At 47.0% G+C, this 23,431-nt stretch overlaps 1 protein-coding gene across 1 annotated transcript; it reads left to right on the top strand.

Annotated features, from left to right (window-relative positions):
* Positions 1-1,556: 1,556 nt before the first annotated feature.
* On the top strand, positions 1,557-23,228 carry CD82 (CD82 molecule; the record flags this gene model as incomplete). Its single annotated transcript, XM_084264098.1, has 8 exons — positions 1,557-1,619; positions 7,527-7,599; positions 11,352-11,476; positions 12,471-12,545; positions 18,525-18,632; positions 21,825-22,010; positions 22,301-22,384; positions 22,864-23,228. The coding sequence occupies 8 exons, from the start codon at positions 1,557-1,559 to the stop codon at positions 22,939-22,941; spliced, it is 792 nt and encodes a 263-aa protein (XP_084120224.1). The 3' UTR covers positions 22,942-23,228.
* Positions 23,229-23,431: the final 203 nt, after the last annotated feature.

The raw sequence follows: 23,431 nt of genomic DNA, 5'->3' as shown, positions 1-23,431 counted from the left end.
CTCTCACGGGAGTCGGAGAGTGACCATTGCTTGGTGGGAACACTAGCCAGTTACAACAAGGCCCACATACCAGTTTAGCTCCAGAGTTAACCTAAATATTTAATAGGATTAAGCAAAAGCCTTTGATTGAAACAAAAGAATGTACTGGCTCCAGTGACCCCCAGTACACCCGGGCTGGCGACAGGGAACCATGCTGACCTTGCTCTCTGGGGCTGGCTCTTCCAAGGTCATACAGGTGACCCCTGCCTAGTATTGCACTTTGTTGCTTCTTAAAGCAGCATGGTCGGTTTTGGGCAAGGAGCTTGCTAAAGCAAATTTTAAGGAACATGAAAGTCCTCTGTTGACTATGGAGGAAACAAAACTGAGCTTGGAGGAAGAAGGATGAAAGCTGACCTCTGAGCCATCCTCCCACCAGTCCCTGTGTGTTACTCAGCTGTGCTGTTTCCCCAGGAGGGAGGAGCCTACTCCAGTAGCATGGGTGATCTGTGAGAATTTTTTCTGGCTTCTGAGCTCTCTGCTGTCAGACAAGTGAGAATTGAGGTAGCTTGCAGTAATGCATATCTATTTAATCCCTGGGTCCTGTAGCAAAAAAGACCTGATGAGGCTCCATTGCTGATAAGCTGCACAATTTGCAGCATCAAGAGCAACCTTGTCATCTTTTCTCCTGCTTTCCACAGGCTTCGGTCATCGTAATTGAGCAGAGTTAACTTTGGATACAATGAGATGCCTTTTCTCTGTGATAAAGACCTGCCTTGCGTTTGCCTCTTGCCCTCTTTGTGTAGTTTGTGGTTGGTACAAACAAGCTGAAAGCAGCATCCTGTCTTATCAGTGCTCTGACATTGCCTCAAACTTTGGAGGTTGGTTTTGGAAACCTGAGACTAGTTGAAAACTTGCCTCTCCTGATCTCACAGTGGAACTGGTAGTATGTAACCAGGGAGCAGACCTGCTGATCCTTGTAAGCTGTCGAATCATCAGGTGCCAAGTTGCACACAGGGCACTTGATTTACTGCTGCCTCTTAAATGGACCCATTGGCCTTGTTATGTGGTGTTCCTGCAGTTGCTTAGAGGTCACAAGGAGATGAGACTTTCTTGGGGAGGGAGCTGGCCTTGTGAACTCCTTCAGGTAAGTGTATCCCTTCTCTCTGCTGGGAGCAGTAGTAGAGTTGGTGTTTTGGTTCATGCTGTTGATGCAAAGACCATCTATGGAATCATCACTATGATTCCATCTATGGAATCATCACTATGATTCCATAGTGATGGAATCAGCAGTACATTTGTGATCAAATCCCTTCTCTAACTGCTGATAGAGCTCTCCAGGAGACCTTGGCAGCAGTGGCTATTTGTGGTGCATTCGGTATCCTGTTTTACTGCCCTGAAAAGGCAGCTTGGGTAGTCTAGGGAGCAGGTGCCTTCTGTGTGTCTGCTCTGAGACCCATCAGATGATGCAGAGCTCTGCAAAGGATAAGGGTGTCACTCTGAAACTTGCCTGGAGGACCTGATACTGACATAACTGGATGTCTGTCTGTTTACCTTTTAGGTCCTGTAAGTGAAAGAAGATGGGGTCTGGCTGCCTGAAAGTCACCAAGTACTTCCTCTTCCTCTTCAATCTCCTGTTCTTTGTAAGTACCATGGGGGTCAGCAGAGTAGAAAGGCAGGCCTGGACTAAAATTAGCTGGAAAGGTATTTTGCTGGATGTTGGCCTAGTGGGCTCACTAAAAACAGAGTTTTGGAAGGGGAGAAGGAATCCCTGAAGCTGAGGGACATCAGAGCTGTTGTGCAGTTCCGCTCCTGGTACCACACCGGCCCATGTCCAGTGCACACAGCTCCCTTCCTGCAGTGAGAAGGGAAGATGGGAGTTTGTGGGCCTTCTCTGGAAGGTGAGTAGTTGTGGCAGAGAAAGTAGTTACATCTGGAGCAGCTGCTAAGCTGCCCCTGTGCAGCAAAGCTACAAAACCTGCCAAGTAATGGCAGTGCCCTCCTAAATAGGCCAGGAAGGCTTCAGAGTACAACTCTAATTTTGTTTGAGTCCCAGCGGCTGGTTTTGATTTTTAACAAGATGAATTAGTCCAAGTCCCTTATTTGAAATGGATTTGGGAGGTGGGGGAGACTGGGCCAGGCTTGCTTGGGGAAATGAGGCAGCCCACTGGTTGCAGTTACTTACAAGTTTAAGACTTGGTGAAAGATGAGCTCCTTCTGTATCGGAGTGGGCCTGAGAGGGCCATGCTCATTCTTGTGTGCATCCTTTCGTGAAGGTTAGGTATTGGGTGTCGTGTGGACAGTGATGATACTGTTGGCGCTACCCTGCTGGAGCGGGATGGTGGGGTGGGGGGGAGTATACGGTGTCGGCTTTCTGCATATCAGCAAGAAAATAACCTGTCTGGTATTGTTGTCCTTTGCACAGTGTGGTAGGGGAAGGGAGGGGAATGGAGTGCAGTGAGGTGAACACTGCTTTTTGGTCTCTGTCCCTGCGTGAGGCTTCACCCTTGCTTCCTGCATGGCTGTGCTGTGCTGCTGGCACGTGGGCTTGAACTTCAGGCACATCTGGATCTGGTTTCCCTCGGCTTACTCTGCTGGCTCTTTTTTCTCTCTGTGTTTTGCTTCCATCCTAAAAGTAGCGAGCTCTGGTCTGAGAGCTGAAAGTCGGGGGTGTGGGAGAGAGGGCAGAAGTTTTTCAAGTGCCACTAAATCTTTGAGTCGATTTGGTCCACTTTAAGGATAGGAAAAATGCAGCTGAGTCTAGGCCTGTTTACCTACCAGTGCAGGACTCCTCTGAAGACATGTTAGTACCCAGGCTACATCCTCTCTTAAGGAGGTGGTACATCTTAAGTGGTGTATAACTTACCCAGTCCACCCTTGGAAGCAACATCTGAGTCTTGCTGAAGCCCAGTACCTGAGCACTTACTAGTCTTCCTTTATCTTCAAGCCTCAGTCCAAGTTCATTAGCTAACCTCTGTGTAGTGGAAGTTCTCAAAACAGCTAGTCCAGCATGAGAGGAAAGGGCAAAGGTGACAGCCTGAAATACTAAAGTGCCTTACAATGCTGCCACCAATTTTGCTGGATGCTATCAATGGTGGCTGTGGTATCTTTCTTCTACAATGTTCCCCTGTCTGAGCTAGACATGGTCACAGGCAGCCTACAAGGACAGCCAAGCTCTCAGGAGGCAGAGTTGAACTTTTTCATCAGGCTGACCTGCATCTGCACCAAAAAGCATTTTTCTCTATTTTTCCAAACACTGGGAGGATGGCAGGTGCTGAATCCTTCTGTGGGTCTTGGAGCTTGAGCCCTCCTCCTGTCTGGGCTGCAAGTGATGGGCAGCAGCTGTCCCTTGTCCCATGCGCACCCTGCTGCACTCCCGCTCCTCTGGTGTGGCAGCCAGCTGCTGGCCTGATGCACTAAGCAGGGTCTGGAGCGTAAGAAGTTTAAGGTGGGATGTGAGAAGGTTTGTGCTGACCAAAGGGAGAAGCTGGCTTGAGCTCTTTGGTAAGCCTGCTGTGCAGCACAGGCACTGTCTTCCCCTCAGGCTGCTCTGTGCGAGTGAGGCCTCTGAAGCTGCCATGTTCTCGTAAGGAGCTTGCTGCTTCTCTAGTGGGAACGCTTTGAGTGTGCTTCTGTCTCGACCAGTGGCAGGTTTTTTGCATGTGCTGGATGTTGAGGGAGGTGGTATCTGTTACTGTCTCGCTCTCATAGGAAGTAGTTAACATGAGAAGCTTTTTCTGCTATGGTTGTTCAAGGCCTGAATGGGGAATCTTGAGCTTATGCAGTGTGGTAGATCAACAGTAATCTAGTAGAGAATCTGCTTTGGTTGAGTTGCTGTGAGTTCCCAGCATGGACGATTTTGTATACTGTGTGCTGGATTCCCAGAGCTACTGAGTTTTGTTGAGGAGAGTGCTTGCACTAGTGTGAATGTTAATGCTGGTGATGGAGCGCTGTGTTTTGCTCTGGACCCTGAGCTGAGCATCTGTTGATAGCACGCTGTGTAGGGCCAACCCTTGCTGACTGAAGTATGTTCTCCAGCCTTGCTTGGAGCTGATGAATTATACCTTTAGAGACACCAGTAACTCTTTCGAAGTCCATCATTGAAATAGCAATTCTCTGCAGCTCAAGGTCTTATGAGAAGGTCCCTTGCTATAGCTGAAGTAGTTCAAGGACTTGGTGGTATTTGCAGCCTTGGAGCCTTACTTCAGGGAAGGGTTTGACCTGCTTTATTAAAGGCAAGAAGGTTATTTGGACTGCTTGCCTACTTACTACAAAAGATACCAAACCCATAAGTTTGGAGTATAAGCTTAGTTTCTCTAGTCTAAACTTAACACATCTGTCTTATGTTCTTGAGTAGCAGACATGGGCAATAGCAGATGCTTCTCTTTAAAGGGAAATCGCTTTTCTTAAACAGTTTCCAGAAACTGCTGAGTTTTTCCAGAATATACAACTGTCTGTCCTACTTCTAACCCTCCTGTAAATGAAGTCAAAGGCTACTACCTAAAACCAAGCCTGATGTTCAAGGGCCTTTCTTTTGGCTGGTGTGTCAGGTTCAGTGTTACCCTGTGAAGGAAGGCACTACTGGGTGGGGACAATCGGGGATCCCTGGCTGCTCCTTTCAGAAAAGCAAGTCAGCTCTGCCACAGTTTGGTTCTTCCATGCCCCCCTTCACTGGGCTCTGCTGTGGGAAACTGCTGGCTCTGCCTAGAGGGAGCCACATCTTCCTGGTTTGGGTGTGGAAAGGGGATCTTGCGGAAATCGGGGATGAAATCAGGGTGGAGGAGAGACGACATCCCCACTTTAGGAGTTTAAAGGAGTGGAGCAGAGGAATTAAACTCTATGGAAGGTAGATGTGACTTCTTACATGGAGGGTCTGAAGCCAAGCCAGTGGCAGAAGCAGGCTCACCATGCTATGTGAGCTCCTGAAGATGCTGAGCAGCGATACTGCCAGGGGGTAGATACACAGTGTTTTTTCACCGAGCTTGTTTTTTTCCCTGCCTTCCCCTTTTTAGTGTCTTCCACAGCAGCTCCTGGCAAACGCCCGAGTTGTGGACTAGAGCAAAGATCAGAGTGAAAACAGGCCTCGGGTAGTCTGAGCACCTCATAACAAATAACTTCCCGGGCAGTCAGCTCAGCAGACGTTCTGTGTTTTGTCAGCAGCAGCAAAGCTTAGGTGACGTTTTAGGATCAGCGAGCCAAGAGAGATGTCACATACAGCCCGGTTCGCATCTTTGTTAAAACAAATATTTTATTAAGAGTGCAGTTTAAATGTGAGGCTGCCTCAAACTGTAAACTCAGCAGTTCTTGGCAGTACCAAGTTTGAGAGGAATACTTTAGGCGTCACAGCTGTTGCACGTTCAAGGGGCCTTTCTAGTTTCTTCAGCGGACTGAAAGCTGCAGAGCAGCGCTGGGACATAAAGCAAGGGGGAATTCTTGTTGCTGCTATCTTATCTCTTTATCTTTTTTCTTTTTGGGGGGGTACAACAGTGACATGCTTTCTGCAGCTGAGTTGGTCTTCTGCATCCATCCTCATAGAGGAGAACTCGCTTGGTGACTTTATTTCTAATCTTGTACCCAGAGCTAACTACATGTTGGATGCTCTGCCAAGTCAGGAAAGCTTCAAGCAGCTTGTTTCAGACTGTTGCTTTATCTTTGCTCAGAAAAGCTTCTTTGTATGAGGACCTGAGGCATAGTGTAAACATTCAAATTGTGGAGCCAGTGCCTGTCCATACAACCCTCTCTGCCAGCTTGCTCCAGGTGGTGGCTTGGCACTTGCCTTTTCTCCCAGATATCAGAATGTTCCCTGATGAAGCACTGACCTGTAATCTGTCTTCAGTCTTCTTGATTTATTTAGTATTTCGCTTCATCCTATCTTGAAATCCTGCTCGTGTAAGACCTACCACCCTCAGGTCATGTCCTTTGGAAGCGTCTCGCTTGCCCTCACTTGTCCTTCTCTTGTTTCTTCAGAGTTGTAGATCTCTGCACAATGAGGGGTTTCTAGGTTTTTTGCCACTTCTAGTTAGGTGAGTGGCACAATCAAACCTGCAGACTTACAGGCTTCTCAGTGTACTTGGGCATAATGGTGTCCTGATGGTAACTTGTGGGCAGGCATCATCCACATGCAAATACCTCACAGTGCAGTATAAAACATGGTTATACCTAGAAGCTAAACCAGCGTATGCTTCCCACGTTCATAATGAGGTGGGGAAGCTGTATGTCTCTTGCCTTCTCAATTCAGTGAGTCCTCAAAGGGACATACTGCTTTTCTGATCCTTGCCCTACAGAACTGTGGTGAGTGAAGTAGAGACCATGGCTGATATTTCATAATGCTTGACTCTGGTGGTGGTAAGATATGTTGGCTTGAGGGGCTGGGTCATTCTGTCATAAAGTAGGGACCAAGTTGAAGTACCTAAACCTTTGCCCTACCTTTGGAAGGGGCAAAGCACTGCACTCAAGGGAACCTACACGCAAAGTGAATGCTGCTGTTCTCTTGCATTTGTGAGTTGAAGACATAATGTTGTAAAAGAGACTGACAAGCCAAAGGTTTCCTTTCTGGGAAACTTCCAGCTGCCAGATATCTAATCCTTTGGCAGCTGGCTCCTGGCCTGGTCCCATAGGGTCAAAGATTTTTCTTTAAAAAAAACAAAACAAAACAAAAAAAATCTTTAAAATCATATACTAGATGTGTTTGTCCTTCCTGTGTTCTTTACAGAAGACACACTTACCTTGTGCTTCTGACAGGATTCTGGGTGCAAAGGATCTCTTCTTAAACTGTTTTGAACATACTTCATACAGTATTTTAGTAATACATGATAGTGTATTGCACCAGGAGTACTGTGTCCAGCTCTGGGGTTCTCAGTATAAGAGAGATATTGAGCTACCAGAGGAGGTCACAAAGATGATTAGAGGACAGAAGCACCTCTTCTGTGAGGACAGGATGAGAGAGCCGGGCTTGTTTAACCTGGAGAAGAGAAGGTTCCAGGGAGAACTTATAGCAGCCTTCCAGTACATGAAAGGGACAGGAAAGCTGGAGAGGGACTGTTTGAGCATAGTGATAGGACAAGAGGTGATGGGTTTAAACCCAAAAAGAGGGAAGATTTAGATTAAATGTTAGGAAGAAATTCTTCCCTGTGAGGGCGGTGAGGCACTGGTGCAGGTTGCCCAGAGAAGCTGTGGCTGCCCCCTCCCTGGCAGTGCTCAAGGCCAGGTTGGATGGGGCTTTGGGCAGCCTGGTCTAGTGGAGGGTGTCCCTGCCCATGGCAGGGGGGTTGGAACTAGATCATCTTTGAGGTCCCTTCCAACCCAAACCAGTCTGTGATTCTATGAAGGACTTCCAGGCAGAACCTGGGGCTCCTGTACTGTTGGCTGAGGCTGTCTTCCTGGAGTCATGCTAATCCTGTTTACTTTGGGAGTACCACCATGGGAGAGGTAGGTGTGAACAGCAAAAGAATAGTTGTGTTTACTCTGGGAGTATGATGAATGGTGAGCACTGCTTGTTATTTGTGTAAACTAATAAGCCAGCTGTATATGTTTTCTTCTTACTCTTTTAGATCCTGGGTGTTGTGATCCTGGGATTTGGCATATGGATTCTGGCTGACAAAACCAGTTTTATTGCAGTTCTACGTAAGTCCACGTTTCTTCATTTTCTTTTACTCCTTCTGAATTGATTTGAGTCCAGGGCTCTTCTTGACCATGGTAGTATGGGGATGGCAAAGCTTTTATACATGGACTGTGACCTGAACAGTAACATGGCAACAGCAAGATCAGACTCGCAAGGACAGGGTGAAAGGGAGCAACCTTGAAGACTCGGCATTCCTCCTAGTCTTGTGGGTTGCAACACCAGAGCAACCATTGCCTCTTCACCCAACGATCCAAATACTTCATGATTAACATAGGGACTAGTGTTTCATTCTATTTTCACTGCATGCTGGGTGTTTCTGCAACAGCTTTGTGATTACCATCCTATCCAAAGGTCCCCAGTGCCTTAATGTAACTTTGCTATGCGAGTCCCTGATGTTCTCACCGCCATCTGTAATGATTAAATTCAGGTCTGCTATTTCAAATGACAAAAAAATAGAAAGTACCTGATTTTATTGATTCTTCATATACATTAGAAATACCTAATTTTGTTCTGAAGCAGTAGAGGATGCAGAAATGAGGGGAGTGGAAGGTGTGTGGGGCTGTGAAGTCTGAAACAAGTTCTGAAACATGCTGGATTGTACATACTTCATGAGACTTAGCCTAGCCATCAGAGATGTTTTTTTTGCCACTGCATGGGTGGAGGGACCTTTCCTGTTAAGTCAGTCAAGACCATTAACTTGAATGTTAACAAAGTGTCTGCTTTCTGCAACAACCAAAAAAAACTGAGCTGGCAGGGCTTTAACTGTCCTGTCACCAAACGAGTATCTCGGATCTGTCTTCCACAAACTCTGCTTCCTTTGTGCATTTTCCTAAAGGATCCTTTAAATGGCTTTTCTGCTTGGTGGGTCTGGTTACTTATTGCCACTACCTCCAGAACTGCTGACCCTGGAACCAGTGTCAGATGTTGCAGGAAGGCTGCATGTGCACTGCTTGGGGCCTCAGGGAATAAACAACAATGGCATTCATAGACCTGTTTCCAGCTACACTGATCCTGGGAAGGGCTTTATCTCCTGAGGCCTGTTGAGTGCTGTCATGGTTTAGCCCAAGCTAGCAGCTAAGCACGATGCTTCTGCTTGCTTATTCTTTCCTCTGGTGGGATGGGGAGGAGACTCAGAAGAAAAAGATGGGAAATTGTGGGTTGGGATAAGGACAGTTAACCAGGACAGTAAAGGAAGAGGAAAACACAACAACAATACTTAGAATATACAAACTGGGTGATGCAATTTGCTCACCCCTGGGGCCGGATACCCAGCCTATCCTGGAGCAACAGCCCCCCTCTTCCCTGGTCAGCTGCCTTTATACATGTTATATGGTGTGGAATACACCTTTGGCTAGCTTGGGTTGGCTGTCCTGGCTGTGTGCCCTCCCAGCTTCTTGGGAAAGTTAACTCTACCCAGCTGAAAACCAGGACAAACACTTGGACCTGGCTTTGGAAGGTGCTGGGTGGAGACACCCCCCAGTGCCATACACACAGGTACTGCTGCTTGCTCTGATTGTTGTGCTGTTGGATCCAGCTTGCTACTGTGGTAGTAGAAGGGTGAGAAGCACGTTAAGAGGTATCAGTTATAAAGTGGGGGCATGGTCAGAAATGCTTTTAATACAGGCAGCCACAAAGGAGCTTACCAGGCCTGCCTGTTTGCAGCATGCCTCTGAGGTGTGTTTGGTGGCCCAGCAGCTGTTTCCCCCAAGCTGGTGGGTGTTACTGCTGCTCATGGATGTACAGAGTCCCTGGGCTTGGCCCTGCTTTATCCCATTTTCTCCGGAATCTCTGCTAACAGAGCATTTAAGGATTTAGTTTCCTTCCTGGAGATTTCCAGCATCAGCTCTTTCTCCCTGCCCCCTCTCTTCCTTTCCCATTTCTTGCTCCTCTCTCCCTCTGCTTCACTAACCCAGGCATCAGGGAGGGAGCCCGGCACAGCAGGGCACTCCAGCTGCTGCCAAAGGAGCCTGTTGTACTCGCTTGGCCTCCTGCCCAGCACAGGGGAAAACACGGAGCAAGCAGAGCGGGAGGGATCTTGCCAGCAGAGCCTCTCTTGCAAGAGGACGTGTAGCAGATGAGAAGTGCAGGCGAGAGCTCCTGTCCCTCTGGCGCTGTCACTTCTCCAAAAGGCTTTTGAGTTGGAAATACCTTTTTCTTCTAATAAGCTGACCAAGTATCTGCTTTCTAGCACTGTGGCAGTGCTGCAGCCTGGGCACTTGAACACTTGTGTGATGGCTGAGCTGATTTTCAGGGAGGGAATAGTGTTGTCTTGCAAAGGCTACTCCTGTAAGGCTGCTGCTGCTTCACTAAATGCTTTGTGGTATCGGGCACCCAATGCTTGTAGCACGAGTCCCAGGACTAGGATGGAGGAGCAAGATCCTGGGTGGATTTTTCTTCCTTATGTCCTTCTAGGGAGAGTCTGGCCTGAAATGACTCAGTGCTGAAGTGTCTGGATTGACATGTGTGGCAAACAGCTCTGGGTTTTTTTTTGATAACTGATTTCGTCATTCCCCCCACCCCGCATTTGGCATGTTCTAAAGAAAATGTTTGGAAGCTTGTGACTCGCACCAGATATCAGAAGTGGGGGTATGTATGTGTTAGGGGCGAGAGTGTTAGTTTGAATTTGGTTACTCTCTCAAAGGAAACTTGCCTGCTGGGACTTCTGTCCAGGAAACTAAATGCTGAGCTCTAGAAATGTTATTTTAATTTATCATTGGACATCCAGAGTTCCCCTACACTGTACAGCTCACAGGTTTAAGACCATCTCAATAAATGAGATTTCAGGTTACTATTTCTAGACAGAGTATCTCTTCAACTTTTATGCCTTAATGCTGTCTTTTTCCAGTCCTATTCTGCAAGAAATAGTCTTGTGACCGCCTCAAATGTAAGCTTATTTCTTCTGTTGCTTGCTGTACTAAATGTCAAGGGAGAGGACTGACAGCATGTCTGAAACACTACTACTTAAACTTGGTTGAAAAACTGTTGAGTCTTCAAGAGCAGTCACTCCAGACAATAGCAGGGGATAGGACAGCTAGGAGAAGATGTAAAAGTAGCTAACTTGGGTATGATACCTGTTTTCATTCTGGGATAGCATCTGTTTGTAGGTGGTCATGTCCATGTGCTGCAGGAGCCTGCAGCAAGTGCCTGGCCACAAGCCATTGAACGCTGACTTGTCAAGTAACCTGTCACGTTGTCTATACTGGATGCTAGTTGTATTGGCCAGCATCACTAGCTCTTGCATCGTGTTTCAGTCTGTGCAGTTCGTGTGTCCCACTGCTGACTGTGAGGGGAGAAATAAAACCAGAATGGCTGGAACAAGGAATAGTGCATTTAATTGAAAAGCGAAGCAAAAAAAAAAAAAAAATGGTTTTAGGACTTTAGTGTAGGAAATTGAAGCAGATGGACAGTAGTTGTGGAGTAGAATGTACTTTATCTTACTCTCAGAGTGCATTCATGAGGGAGTTCAAACCCCAGGAAGCAGCTAGCTTTCTCCAAACAAGGTTCAGTTGTTTGGAGTGACCTTGAGCCTTCCAGGCTCCAACATAAGAGACCTGCAGGTTGGCTTAGAAAGTCTCACTTCATCACAGGACAGCCTGAAGCAGCCTTCTGTCCCTATGTTCAACACGCTTCTGCGCAGTCCCTGTGTAGAAGACAACAGGCTACAAGTAGATATAGAGGCAGTTCTCTAAATGGTGATGGCAGACATAGTTTTTGTCAGTAGCTAATTGTGTTCCCTTTCCTGGCACCCCTACAGAGATGTCATCTCCCTCCTTGAAGACTGGTGCATACATCCTGATTGGCGTTGGGGCTCTCACCGTGCTGATGGGGTTCCTGGGTTGTTTTGGAGCGGTCAATGAAATCCGGTGTCTCTTGGGTCTGGTGAGAGAATTCATGCTATGTTTTAGATACACCCTTTAATACTTCTCCTGCAAAACTTCTGTTGGATTGTAGCTGGGGCTCAGGTCTCCTGGAGATGGATGATACTTATGCTAGGGAACCTTAGATCTGGTTCTTAATTGGCACACGTTAAATTCTTCAGCAGTTAACAGGCTGCAGCACCAGTTCCTCTGGCATTACTGCTGATGACCTAATAACTCTGAGATGAGAGAGGATGCCACTGACACTTTGTGCTAACAGTGGGTTGGGGACTGCCAACTGAGAAGAGATGCCCCAGGTGACCGTGTACCTTGTCCTACACCTTGTCTTCCCTGTTGGCATTGTCCTCTCAGTGGTGCAAGGACACCACAAGCAGTGAGAGAAGAGTGGCAGCGTCCTGCTGTGCAGCGAAGTTCAGCTTCTGTGGAAAGTGCAAGAGTTGAAAAACTCAACCAGGAAGTCCTGAATGGCAGAACCTCTCTTCAGATGGTTCATCTATAGGAAATTTTCTCTCCATGATGGAGGAGATGATGCACCTCTGCTTGCTACTTGACTCCTACTTATTCAGAGCACTATAGGAAACCAAATATGGCCACATTATGTGTCCTGGCACTAGGAACATCTTCTAATGTAATGGTAACAGCTGCCACTGATTAACAGTAACCTCAGATGTCAGACTTCCTCAAAGTTGTTTGCTGCTGAATCTTAAATTTAGATCTCCAAACAAAGAGCGCTTTTTTTTTTTTTTAATTGACTTTACTTGCTGGGTTTCAAATTATTGAGGTGCGAGTGGCCTGGGAATGGAGAGGGAGCCCTGTGCTGGCCTGATGTAGGTGCCTTGCATTGAGGAGAGCATTGCTGAGGGCAGAGCTTGTCTGCAGGGAAAAGCGTTGCCTCAGTGTTATGGCAGCTTCTGTATATTAAATCTTACTGAAACTTATGCTGTTATATGTGGACCTTTCTGAAGGCTGATAGTAGTCGTCTTTTCTGTTTGCAGTATTTCACCACCCTGATGGTAATCCTCATAGCTCAGGTTGCTGCTGGACTGGTCATCTACTTCCAGAAAGAAACGGTAAGAGTTTGTTACTGTGCATGTTTTCCTTGGTCTGGGTTTGGGGGAACAGGAGATACTGGGAAGTTCTTTCTTCCAAAGTGGGCTGTACTGTTCGTAGCTGTAACTGGATTTTACTTTCCACTACCCCAGCTGTGTGGCTTGCTGCTTCTGTATCTGCCAGCCTCAGCAGGACTGCTTTCTCAAGGATTACGGAGCTCTGCTTGCTATGCAGGCTTTGTTTTTAGGGTAGTAGGAACAGGAAAAAAAAATACTGAAACGCTTCTGACCACATCTCTTGATCGTGCTGCAGACTGCTATTTGGGCATGTAGCAGCAATTCTTGCTGGTGTGTTGCTCTCGCTGGTGCCTTGAAGCCTTACCAGCCTGTGACGGCTTTTCGGACCAGCCTCCCTCCTTGTGCTGTCTTGTTCCATCCTTTCAGTCCTTCAGCATCTGTATGCAGAACTCTCCTTAGAAGAGCTGTCCTCTTCCTCTGGAGCTAACCCCCATGTCTGACAGTTCCTGTACTACAGTTTGAGCTGAAGGCTTAGTGGTTTAACGTTTGGAAGTGGATCTCCCTTGTCAGGAATGCAGTCCCACAGTGTATGCCTCTAGAGCTTCAGCAGGCTTGGTAGTGTAAAGGGAATAACTTTTGAGCTACTTAAGCACGTTGCAACAGCCTGTCCTGGCCGTAGGCTCCCTGGCCAGGGCAGTGCCTGGTCAGACCTCCAGCTGTTCGACAGCTGAACTGGAAGCCACGTTCACACTGTGGAAGCAAGTTAGGTCCCTGTTGGCTTCTTTCCTGGTGTGCAGGTTTCTGGTATCGGTTGTAGGTAACAGTCCTTTGCCATGTAACTTTATCTACGGTACTGCACAGTTGTTCTTGGTTCTCTGAAGCCAGCCCTCCTGCTCGGTGGTTATCGAAAGCAGGTGGTTGAGGAAGTTGTGGATGGAGCCTGGTGGTGAGGCATGGGGGCAGGGGGAAGGTGCCCGCCCCTAGAATAGCTGATGTGAGCTTTGTGTGAGCAGCTGTGGTAAATGAGCAACTGTTAACTGGGTTCCTTGCCACATGCATGAGCAGCTTGCTCTCTGGGCTGGCTGGAGCTGAAGGAGAAACCGTGTTGGTTAGCTTGTATGTAAGGTTAGAGCTTTAAGCAAGCTGCTGATTCACCGAACAGCTCTGACTAATGCGGAGGTGTGGGGTGGGCTTTCCCCTGTGATGGGGAAATGTGACTTTTTGGACTGTGAAATTCCGTACTTCTGTTGGTATTTCTCATCTAGCTGTCACACTACCCTAGAAAACTCCAGCCTTTTTTGCTGCCAGCTCTTCATTTGAACCTCAGTTACATGAGGGTGGTAGTGAAAGCTCTGGGGGTTATTCCGTACAGCCTGCGGTGGTTGAGATAATCACTTGTACAGATCCAGCAGAACGATAGTGGAAGTTGGGCTTTGAACAGAGGCTCCTGTTCATACCTCAGAGAACAAAACTTATGGAACACCTCTTCTAGAGCCCATATGTTTCAGGGTCTTCTGAAGTACCTGCTTATAGCACTAAGCAAAAACTGTTTCAAGAAGGGCTTGGCTGAAACCTCCCCCACACTGGGTTTGTGGCTGCAACTCAGTGACGCAGTGCATGTCGCTCTGCTTCATTTGATGTACGTCATCCCAGGGCAGCTGAGAGCATAGAGAAGCAAACCGAAAATTGCTCAAGATTGAGTCCCTAGATGTCTATTGTGTTCTTTGTGTTTTGTTTCTTCCTGACTTAAGGAACTTGGTTAGATATAAAACAAGGAACAACAAGAGTGGAGGAAAGGATCTTGGATCCAGAGTGTAACAAGGTGATATTCCTCCCCTTCTTGTGGCTGAAGCATTTATTTCTGCACTGCCAGAGTAGACAGGGAATTGTTATTGTTGTGCTTCTCTACCTGCCCTTTTCTTGATTAGCAGCCACTGAATTGATATTTAGTTTGTTTTGTTGGGATATCTGTTTCTTTTCAGTGTCAAAATCCTTCCTCACCCCTGATAAATGAAAGTGTGACGAAGTAGAGTTGGTGTAACTTACAGGCTGAGTCTCAGGCAGGAAGGCTGCTGCTTTGCATCTCCCATGGGCATTGCTAGAGGAATGCCCCTTCAGACTGGAATTACCCAGTAGTACTGGGAGGATATTGATGCAACATCTGTTTCCCTACATTTGTTGGCAACCGAAACACTGGGGTGCAGTTCTTCGAGGGACAACAAAATACTAACATCACAGACGGCAGCTTTCTGAGCTGAACGTTTCCACTCACCTGCATCTGGTGGATCACAAGCCCCTAAACTTCGAGAGCCGGGGCAGGGTCTCTCTTGGCCTAGTTCCCAGAGTTCTTCTCAGCTTGGCTCTGAATGCCTTGAGCAAGGAGAGCAGCCCTCTTCTGGGAATTGCCCTACTTGCGAGCTATTGTTTGCAGCAGACAGGCCTGGGTGATTGCATGCAGTGACTTGCCTGAGGCTATGGACTGTGCCTTAGTTTAAGAATCTGAAGGGACTGGGGAGAAGTGGGGTGTGGAGAGCCCCTCATGTTTGTTTGGGGGTTTTTTGAGCCTGTTTTCATGTGCAGGCTAGATGCTGATAAATGCTGGGGGAAGGATCTGGCTTGAGTGTTGAACAGAGGGACTGGATAGGTTATCGATGGTGTATGACAGTGGAAGAAACTCGCATGATTCAACCTGAGACTGGAACCAAAGACCTATGCTCTCATCTCTGGTGTTCAGCTTTCACCAGCTCCCTCTTCAGTAAACCTGCATGAAGAGGAGCCTGGCAGCCCTGTTGCTTTCTGGCAGCAATCCGTGGCTTCTGTGCCTAGGCCCTGAATGTCCCTTCTGTGAGGTGGTTGGGCTGTGCCTCCTTACACTGGGACTTAGCTAGAGCTGGGAAGCAGCAGGAGGCTGGAAAACAAGGCTAGTGACTCCTTGGAGCAGTTGAGCTGTACTCAGCACTGGCTTTAGATGGGCGAGGATGATGAGGATGTCAAAAGCCTGGCCTGAGTGTTCAATATGCCTTTCTAGCATGTTGCTCTTTGGATTTTCCTCTGCTTGGGGTGGAAGGGTGATAGGCTGCAGGTGCCTGTGTTTCCCCTGTGGGCTGCTCTGCTGGTTAAGCTGGTGAACAGGCTGCTTCTGTGTGAGCTCTCTGGAGCTGTGCTGTTGTTTGCGTAATATTCCCCCTTTCTCCAGTTTATTTCCTGAAACACTTAAGAACACTTGAGTTTTTTCTCTAACTGAAATACCTATTTTTTTGAAACCAGAGCTGTTAGTAAAGACTACTTGGCAGCTCTTGTGCAAGAGCAGAGGAAGAGCAGAGATAGAGCTTCTTCATGCAGCTGTGATTGGGGCTATCTAGTTCAGGCTCTGTCTCTGCTTTGATGGGGTCCTGGTGTGAAGAACAGAGGCGTTGCTTTGGATTGTTGCAGAAGTGACCCTAGGTTCCATCTGGCCTAAAAGTTAAGGGGTCAGATGGGCTCAGGGTAGGACAACAAACCCACTTTTTGCCTCCCCTTGTGTGTGTGGAGCAGCAGTGTGTGGGAGGGGTGAGGGTAGGAACTCAGAGGTTCAGTAACTGATAAGGCTTACCACAGCAGTCAAGGCCAATCTCATTAGTGAGAACCAGGTCAGGTTGCCTTGATTTGAAGGGAAGAAAAAGAGGAAGCAAAGTAATTAAAATGGGAAGAGCTAGACATCATGAGAAGAAGGATCATGCAGCTCCCATCTGTCTGGCCTGATATAGATGATCCCAGTGAGCTGAGTTGCAGTTTTCCTAGGAAGCGGAGTTGCTGATGTAGAGAAGCTTCTCTCTAGCAGTGCACACTGCTTCCTCTGGCTGGGTGTTCCTGCATTTGCCATGGTCATTTGCAGTGCTTAACAGTAAAAAGAAAGAAAAGTCACTTCCACTGATTTGAAATATGCTGTAGCACCACAGATGAGAAGGTAATTCATGGGATGGGAGCATCCTAGTGCTCAGGCTGATGTAACTATCCCATCCCTCAGGCAGTCTAACAACACTCTCTAACTTCTTGTGATATGGGTCTGTCCTTGGCAATAACAGCTGTCAGGGTAGCTGAGAAGAGCTTCAGAAGAAGGTGAAGAAGTCTCGGTGATAGCCTGCGCTTCTCATCAAACTGAAAGATGTTCTAAATATATCTGGATAAGGAATGGGGGTGAATTTTTTTGATATATCTGAGCTTTGTGATAACTGTTGTAGTAGTAGTAGTTGTAGTACTTTCTGTCTTAATATAGAACCAACAGTTGTAGGAGTTTGGGGAGAGGCTGATCGTCTAGTGGAAAAAAGGAAGTTTCCACCAACTGTATGTCAGAAAATCCAGCTGCATGCAAGAGCAGAGTGACTCGTACTTTCCCTGGGTGGTGGAGATGAACTGCAGTGACTGAGATTCTGGAGCGAAGTCCCCTTTGCAGTGCAGGGTTAGAAATACCCTACTAGTGAGTGTCTGAGGCAGTGTTGCCTTTCAGCTTGGCCTATCTCCCCTGGGGCAGGCAGCATTTGTTCAGCCTGCGCCTTATCAAGATAACGGCATCTAGTTCTGTTTCCGTATTGCTCATGAGGTCTGCAGCCCGGCTCTGTGCCTGGTGTAGCCCTGCTCTGTGCCTGGGCAGGGACCTGGGAGGAAGTAGCAAAGCGCTGCCTTCCCTTCCCTTCCCTTCAAGACTGAAACTGTGCATACCACCTCATCTCAACTTGTTGCTTTTTGCACTTGGCTTTTTTTGAGTGATGAAAGCTGTACTGTAACATTTCTGGGGGGGTATGGTTTGTGCTTTTTATTATCTCTTCCTGTCTCTCCTGGAAGGATTTTCCTGATGAATACTGAGGTAGTTTCTGTTCTCTGACTCCGGACCACTAGAACCTATAGGGTTTTTTGTTTGGGCATTCTTTTTTGTGGACACCAAGCACCCCATGTCCTTTTATAGCAGATGTCTAGATGTCTTCTGTACCTTATAACACTTGCCCAGGTCTCCACAACTTTGGGGGTTTTGTGAGTTCAATTTATTTCGCTTTCTATTCTGATCTTAAGGGGATACACGATTGCTCAGTAAGATATATGAACTTCTCTTTCAAGCCTGCTTCCCATCAGCAGTGTAACAAGCATAATGCTGTACTCACTAAGCAGAGGAATTTATTCCAAGCCTCAACTTCTCAGGTTCCTCAGTAGCAGTCTCCCATTTGCTTAATAAGCTTGACAAGAAACTGATTTGTGGAGGAAATGGGGACCTCAAATTAACTCATTTTTGCTAGAATGCCTTTCCTCTTACACAGCAGCAGGCCATGCAACAGTGAAAGCTAGGGTGAATTTGTTGTGCGTTTTTTCTTCCTGGAAAAAACCCTACTTTCATAGCAAGAAATGCTACCTGGTCATCACAGTGGGATTTGATCTTAGTAAGCCCATTCTGTATTTCATCCTATTGATTGTATTTATTGCCTCTTCTCAAAAGTGTAGCTAAGACTGTGGAGTAAGGTATTTGAAGGTTAGTCTGAGGGATTTGTTGCTGCCTGGTTGCTCTTTATTTTTCTTTAAATACTGCTTTGTGTGCCAATTCAATGCTCGTTTTCCAAAGGTTTTGGTCATAGTTCTATCTGATTTTGCTATAACTTAAAAATAGCTGTACTGTGAGAGAGTGATAGCCTGAGCACCTAGTACTGTTTCCTTTAGAATCTTTGGAGAAGGTCTAAGCAGAAGCTACTGCCTGTTCCCTTTTTTTTTTTTTTTACCCTAGTGCTTGTCATCTCTATCTGCAGTTTGTCTTTGCTCTAACCTCATTCACTGGAGCCAGAGCAAAGGCAAATGTTTTCACACTCATGACAATTATGTACCCCTGTGTTTCTTTATTGTGGTGGAAAGTGGACCCACAGCAGGACTTACACAAGTGGTGGGGAGGGGTGCTATATACCCTAAACTCCAAAGGAGGAGCTCCAAGGAATTAACTAACTCTTTTCTTTTTTTACTTGCCAGCTGAAAGAAGAGATGTCCCGCGTAGTTGTCAATGTGATTCAGAATTATGACCCTTCAAATGGCCATGAGAGAAACTTACAAGATACTTGGGACTATGTGCAAACACAGGTGAGTCAGGGGCAGGGGGCAGCAAAAGGCAGGTGATGCTGTTTCTCAGGGCATTAAATGGCCTTTAAAACTAGGCTGACAATGAGGAAACAAGTGTTGCAAGAGGGAATACTGTAGCACGTTATCTACTACGTTGCATGTGAGGTTGGTGCCTTCATACTCGGGAACTGTCTTGCTTGTTATTACTAGACAAGCCACTGAACTGCTCCTGCATGCTGGCTGTTGGTAGATAGTACTGGCTGCACAGTCTAACATGTGTGAGCTATCATATGGCAAACCAATGCTTCCCTTTGTCTGTGAGGCCTCCAGAACACTAGCACGTGTGGAAGCCACAGTGCACACTGTTTTTGTAGCAAGTAAAGTCCCTAGCATATTGCCGGGCAGGCCGTCAGCACTGCCTGCCTTACTACTTGGTGTATGTTGCTTGCTCATTGTGATGGTGCTTCCACAAGTGGGAGTGTTCTCGGGAGCCATCCAACTGCTAGTGGTTTCTGTTTTAGCATCAAGGGTCAGTGCTTGAGCAACTAGGTCACACATGGAGTCATGGCAGCTGTTTACTGCTGGCTGTTGTGGTTAAATACATGCAGCATGGGGCTGCTGTGCAGTGTGTACAAGTAATAGTGTTTTTCTTCAGTCTACAAAACACTGACCTGCAGTATTTTTCCTCCTTGGAGGAAGAGTGATATATTTATGTTTTACCGCTGTGGTTGTACCTCCTTGCTAGGGGATGTGAGAAGGCTGACTCTACTGTGGAGAGAGGGTCCTGCTTGAGCCCTTCTTCTATGTAGAAGAAGGTGGAAGTGAAGTCTAATTCTTGTCTTATGCTAGAGTTAGCGTTTGAAAAGGTGTGGGTGTTCTGTAGACAAACCCTGGAGTTGAGGTCCAAGCCTCTGTGAAGCAGAAGTAGCTCCTTTTGGAGGCTGGATCTCCAACGCTCGTTTGGAAACCAAATGCTCATCCTGGTGTGGGTATTCAGCTGTCAGTACCTCTGCTCTCATGTCTGTTATGTCAGACTGAAACATTATGTCTTCTTTCTGAGCAGAGGGGGATTTTCCCTAAACTTCCATGTCAAGTTTGATAGCTCTTCTGCTCTGTACCACTGTGCAAGCACCGGGAACCATGCATGCATAAGACAAGATCTTAGTCTCTGCTGGACTTCCCTACGTGCTTTCCCCTCCAGCAACTGCAGTTTTATCACGTGGCTGTATAGGAATGTAAATGTTTCTTCGGGTGGAAAACTTTCCTCATCCCATCTTCCAGCCAGTCCCAACTGCAGCCAGGCGGGTGCAGACTTGCTGGGGCTCAGTGGCATGGCGACGCCATCGTGTGGTGGCTGCTGGTGTCCCTCGGGGGTGCCAGCTAAGAGCAGCGGTACCTTGCAACTGGGAACCAGAAAATTAAAAGCCCCAGCTTCGTGTCTGCACAAGAAACACGTGTGCTACTCAACATAAAGTTTCAGTATTTAAGCCCATCACGGAATCACGGCATAACTAGGTTGGAAAAGACCTTTAAGATAGAGTCTAACTGTCCCTGTCCTCTACTAAACCACTTCTCTAAGTACTTCGTATACCCTTTTTTTAAACCCATCCAGGGATGGTGACTCAACCCCCTCCCTGGGCAGCCTGTTCCAGGCCCTGACAACTCCTTCAGTGAAGAACTTTTTCCTAACATCTAATCTGAACCTGCCCTGGTGCAGCTTCGTGCCATTTCCTTTTGTCCTATCAGCAGTCACTTGGCTGAAGAGACAATTACCCACCTCTCTACAACCTCCTTTCAGACAGTTATAGGCAGTGATAAGGTCTCTGCTCAGTCTCCTTTTCTCCAGACTAAACACCCCCAGCTCCGTTAGCTGCTTCTCCTAGGATTTACCCTCCAGCCCTTTTACCAGCCCTTCTCTGAACATACTTGAGGACCTCAATGCACTCCTTGTAGTGAAGGGCCCGGAACAGGACACAGTACTCAAGGTTTGGCCTCACCAGTGCCGTGTACAGGGGCACAATCGCTTCCCTGGACCTACTGGCCACACTATTTCTGATACAGGCCAAGATGCCATTGGTCGCCTTGGCCACCTGGGCACACTGCTGGCTCATATTCAGTTGTCAGTCAACCCATACTCCCAGGTCCTTCTCTGCCTGGCAGCTTTCTAATCACTCTTCCCCAAGCCTGTAGCACTGCACAGGGTTGTTATGTCCCAGGCACAGGACTCTGCACTTGGCCTTGTTGCACCTCATCTCATTGGTTTCAGCCAGGACCCTTTGAAGAGCTTCCCTACCCTCAAGTAGATCAACACTTCCTCCCAGCTTAGTGTCATCTGCAAACTTACAACAGAACTGACGTTGGTGGTGGAAGACTAGGTAGCAGTCTTTTTAAGATCTTTGAGTACATGGGATATTGTGTCAACACACTAATCTCTTACTGCCTTGCTTCCTCACCCAAATGAATTCTCTGATGGTGACCTGGCAGGACTGAAAAAAGGTCTCTCAAATGCATCACATGGGACAACTGCCTCCAGCTGACCCACCATCAACATCTGTTTTGCACTTTTACTTCTGTTTAGCATTGTCACCTGGAAATAAGATGAGGTTTGCTAGTATTTAGCCTGCAAGCACTAATCGAAATCAGATTCTGTAGAATTGATGTCATGCTGCGTGGCCTGCTGAAATCTGAGTATTTGGGTCTCATGCAGTAGGGCTGTTGAAGGATTCATATTCGGCCATGACTGGTGTGCTAGAACTTTATGGATGGCCTCTGCATATTATAGTCTGCTATGTTCAGAGTCATCTAGAAGTGACCCTGTAACTCTTGTCTTACTAGCAGAGTGACTCTTCGGTAGGAAATAATGCTCTTGTCTTCTGAACAGTCCTAGATGTAGGTTATCATCTGATAATCGGGGTGATGTTCTAATGCAGTCACTTCATGTGAACTGTATGGCCTGGACCATACATGGTGCTGTTACATGGAGACCTCCTGTGTACTTCTACCTCTGCTGCTTGTTTGTTTTCATGATCAGTATATTTCTAGTGCAAAGTGTAATCCCTGGCAGTGTTCAAGGCTGGGTTGGATGGGGCTTTGAGCAGCCTGGTCTATTGGAGGATGTTCCTGCCACTGGCAAGGGGTTAGAACTAGATGATCTTTAAGGTCCCTTGTAACCCAAACGATTCTTTGACACTGATTTCTCTCTCTGCTTATTAGATCGCCTGCTGTGGTTGGACTGGAGCACAGGACTGGGAAAGTAATGAGATTATCAACAAAAACATGACTCTGTATCCCTGCTCCTGTTCCCTTATCTCAAACAACACTGAAAAAAATACCGGTTTCTGTTTTCTGAACGGCCTCCAATCTGTCAATGGCAGTGCTGACTGGCCTGTTCATGAGCAGGTGAGTGGGCAAATCTGGGCCCTGTGAAGCTTCTACTGAAGTCACCTTGTCTTTGTTTCTTTGGGAATTTAGAGCACTTTTTCCTCATGTTAGTATTTCGTGAAGTACCTGTGGGAATGGGAACAAGAGGGGGCAGGGATTCTGCCCTTTTCTGCTAAAGCTACTGTGAAACTTGGTACAGCTTGTAGCTGGGATAATCTGTACACACACAAGGAGATGTGTTATGGATTTTCAGTCTTCAGATACGTAGATACGAGCTTCTTTTCCTTGTGACCATGTTTTCTCCATAGGGATGCATGGATGGTGTAGAGACGTGGTTGAAGGACAACCTTGGTGTCATTCTTGGGGTCTGCACTGGTGTTGCTGTTATAGAGGTAAGTCCTTCCCCAATATGAACTTACACTGTCTTACCACAGACTCTTTTAAAGGTGAGGCTATTTTTTCAAATAATAGACAGCTGGTTTAGTGCCAGTGCAGTAGTAGCTCTTGGTTGTCTCTACCTGGAGCTTTGAACTGTTGCTTTCATAGGTTGGATTAGAAATCGAGGAAAGCCTGCCTACTGGTGGCTCCTGCTGCTCTGCCTGACACTTGGCAATTCGCTGCATGCATAACCAGGAAGAATGAGACAAGTGAGGTCCCACTTGCTGCCTTAAAAAGCCCATAGCGTAGGTTCCAGGTGAAGGCACATCGTTTTCCAGTGAAATATTTTTGTTGTCCTTGCATTGTGGACCAACTCTGTTCACCTGTGAGGTATTAAGGAGAGCATTGTATCTGCTCCCCTGTACCACCTTTTCTTCCCCCCTTACCTGTCCGGCTCCTGATTTTTGTTCCCATTCTTCATTACTTATTCCAGCTGCTGGGGATAATACTGTCCATTTCACTCTGCAAGAACATACACAGTGAAGACTACACCAAAGTGCCCAAGTCTTGAGTTGGCTGACTCCAGAGCTACGGAACACAGAAAGGAGCAAACAGAACATTCCTGCCTCATACCCAGACTGTCCAACCATTGACCACTATTCCTGTGACATCCCATTTCTGATACCACTCTGCTAAGAACTGTTAGAGCCGCATTACAGCGTGATCTTCTGGCAAGAGGGCCCTTGGGCTACCTGCATCCTGCCTCTGGAATAATTTTACTTCAGGAAGCATAACTTAACTGTCTCAAGTCACACAAGATGCTGATTAACCTGCGGGGACAGTGCTGCCTGCTCCATGTTAAACAATACTATTCAGATCTCCATTCTACAACCCACTGGACCTAACATAAAATAACTCCTCTTTCCCACTCATTCCCCTCTCACACAACTTTTCCCCTACCCCCAGAAGTCCCATCTCTCTCATGAGCCAGGATTGCTGTTGAGATTCCAGTGCTTTGGTAGCTTTCACCTACTTCACTGATTTGTGGTAACTAGTTGTGC

This window comes from Gallinula chloropus (assembly GCF_964237585.1).
Source record: "Gallinula chloropus genome assembly, chromosome: 4".
NCBI lineage: Eukaryota > Metazoa > Chordata > Aves > Gruiformes > Rallidae > Gallinula > Gallinula chloropus.
Note: the sequence above shows the minus strand (reverse complement) of the source record. Positions and strands in the feature narration are given on the sequence as shown.